The sequence below is a fragment of the Pseudorasbora parva genome, chromosome 12 (assembly GCF_024679245.1).
Source record: "Pseudorasbora parva isolate DD20220531a chromosome 12, ASM2467924v1, whole genome shotgun sequence".
In the NCBI taxonomy this organism is placed as follows: Eukaryota; Metazoa; Chordata; class Actinopteri; order Cypriniformes; family Gobionidae; genus Pseudorasbora; species Pseudorasbora parva.
In genome coordinates, this window is record NC_090183.1 from 10,710,949 (window position 1) to 10,713,518 (window position 2,570).

Genomic DNA, 2,570 nt, shown 5'->3' on the forward strand with positions numbered 1-2,570 from the left:
GGACAGGGCAGTGTAGAATAAAGGTAAAATATATGAAAAATAATGCAATTTAAAAAAACAAAAACAAAGCATGAACACTTTACATTGCACCCCAGAAACACAATCAAGCCTTCAAAAGAATGTGTTTTACCACCCCTTTAAGGAATTGAATTGCATAAAAATATGTTAAAAAGAATAACCTTGGGCCCTGTTTGCTTTCATTTATAAAGATCTAGCCTAAATTAGCTCTTTCCTTATAGGAACTCATTAAGGTGTAGATTTAATTCAGCACATAGGGTGTGTCTCCATTTTATGCATGTTTGCATATTTTCAGGGGTGTCTCCATCTACTATGTTTTGATCTGCCAGGAAAAACAGCATTCATTTGAAACATGTTTGACCTGTATTGATACAAACAGAAAGTAAAAATGTTCATATAAATAGAAGAATTTTTGTAACTTATTCCATTGTGTGCAACCTGCCTGAACCATGTCTATGATAGACGGAGAAGTTCTTCTGGAGGCCCTCTCGGCTCTCACAGGTTCTACCCTGAAGCCTTACACTGGCTTAACGGGGTCACTAAAGTCTGATCCTGAACTCAATATATACAATTTTATCGCTAATGTCATGTTGTTTCTAGAGTTACTGAATCTGCCAGGTCCCAGAAGTGGTGTGAGGAGCACGGGTTTAATCAATGAGATGTTTGTGGACATGGATGAATTCTTCGAACCTCGCTTTGATTATGATTTCAGACATTTAAGTGACGAGTCAGTATGCATGCGGGGTAATGAGCTATATACACGTCCATGCGGATGGTACCGCTTTGCTCTCAAAGTTCTGGACAAGTACCCTGATGGAAACGCCTGGCTGGGCACGGACGGATGGAGGAGTCACTCAGTGGCTGGCGAGTGGCCCGTGTCCTATCATGGAACCAGCGTTCAGGGTGCTACAGGTATCGTCACAACCCATTACAAAGCAGGACCTAGACAACTCTACGGGAGAGGAATCTATTCAACATACGACATAGATCAGGCTTCTGGCTACAGCACGGAATTTACATCTAAAAAGACCGGGAAGAGATACAGAGTCCTGATGCAGAACAGGATCAATCCAAACATGAGGACAGTGTGCCAAAGAAAGGACTACTGGCTGATTGAGATTCCTGAGGGCACCTCTGCTGCTGAAGAGAAGGAGATCGTGGAGAAGTCCATTCGTCCTTATGGGATTCTGCTGAAAGAGGTGTGAGAGAGGAATCAGAACCAGCTGATTGCCTCTATATTGATTTTCCTCAGATGATTATGAGGATTGTTGTAATTATTGTTCATTTTATACATAAGGTACATAATTATAAATCTCATCGTTGTTGAAACTATTTGATTTATTCTACCTTTAAAAATGTGCACTGCCTTAAATCACATTGAAAATCTATTCTCAATGGTAAAGAAAGGTTGATTTTTTTTCTCAATTGTAATATTGATAAGATGAATGATGATTAATCTGCTTTTCAATTAATTATTCAGAACCAGAAAATTATCCTTTGCATTGTAAAATTAAAATAGTGTTCAGTTTAATATCTAACATGTCATTTTAAAATTATATTTTTTTAAAGTATAGTCAAAATGTAACTAATCATCTAAAATGTAACTAATCAAACGTAACATATAACTAATCATTGTCAGTGATTGATTATGTAAAGAAAAATGTGTGAAAACATATGATTTATTCTGTATGCCTATACTTTTATTTGACATATGGTTGCTTTTATTAATTTCTTTCATATTAATACAATTTAATAAAGATGAAAAATGTGTTTTAATTCATATGACACTATGCTGCCTGAAAGTTACCTCTGTGTTTGCAACTGAAAGAAGACGTTATCCATTTACTAGAGTAACTAGTATGTCATAACCTGCTTTCTGAAATACTGAATCTGTGGCAGACTGTCACGTTGGGTGAATGCAACGTCTCACCTTTTCTGTGTGTGTGGGTTTGTTGGAGGCGTGGTTTCTGATTACTCTCACTCTGATCACGGACACCTGCTGCACTCATCACTGGGGCTATTTATATGAGGTTCTCACTAGGGATGTTCCGATCCGATCACGTGATTGGAAATCGGGCCCGGTCACGTGATTTCAGACTCGATTGGAATCGGACGTTACATCCCGATCAGGACTCGGATATAATGTATATTCTGGGGTGAGGTGAGCAGGGGTGCTGTGTAAAAGGTGCGAAAAATCTGATGACGCATCAATAATATGGGTTGTAACTTGAAAATAATGCTTTATGTACACAGCAAAATCTCCAGTGTTAAAATCCTGGTGTTAAGGACTCTCAGAGTAAAGTGTTACATTTCTGGTGTTGAATTAACACTGCATGTGTAAACCGCACTCTCTGGCCGGTGAACATATGTAGAGTTAAATCTCAACACAGAGAGAGAGAGTAAAATTACATCCGGGGCATTTCGGCGACACAAGCTGAAACTTTTTTTGACTCGCGATGCGAACCACACGAGGAGGGATAACGCTGATATTGCGTGTTTTATGCGGTTTCATCGTATTTACATATGTATTTTATTACATCATTGTTATATTG

The 2,570-nt window shown here is 38.3% G+C and overlaps 1 protein-coding gene across 1 annotated transcript; it reads left to right on the forward strand.

Annotated features, from left to right (window-relative positions):
• The first annotated feature begins 467 nt into the window (after positions 1-467).
• Positions 468-1,223, forward strand: LOC137093744 (uncharacterized). The gene has a single exon (XM_067458590.1). The coding sequence runs from the start codon at positions 468-470 to the stop codon at positions 1,221-1,223; it is 756 nt and encodes a 251-aa protein (XP_067314691.1).
• Positions 1,224-2,570: the final 1,347 nt, after the last annotated feature.

Coding starts and splice junctions, on each gene's coding strand:
- LOC137093744 (XM_067458590.1), top strand. CDS start 468: ATGTCTATGATAGACGGAGAAGTTCTTCTGGAGGCCCTCTCGGCTCTC.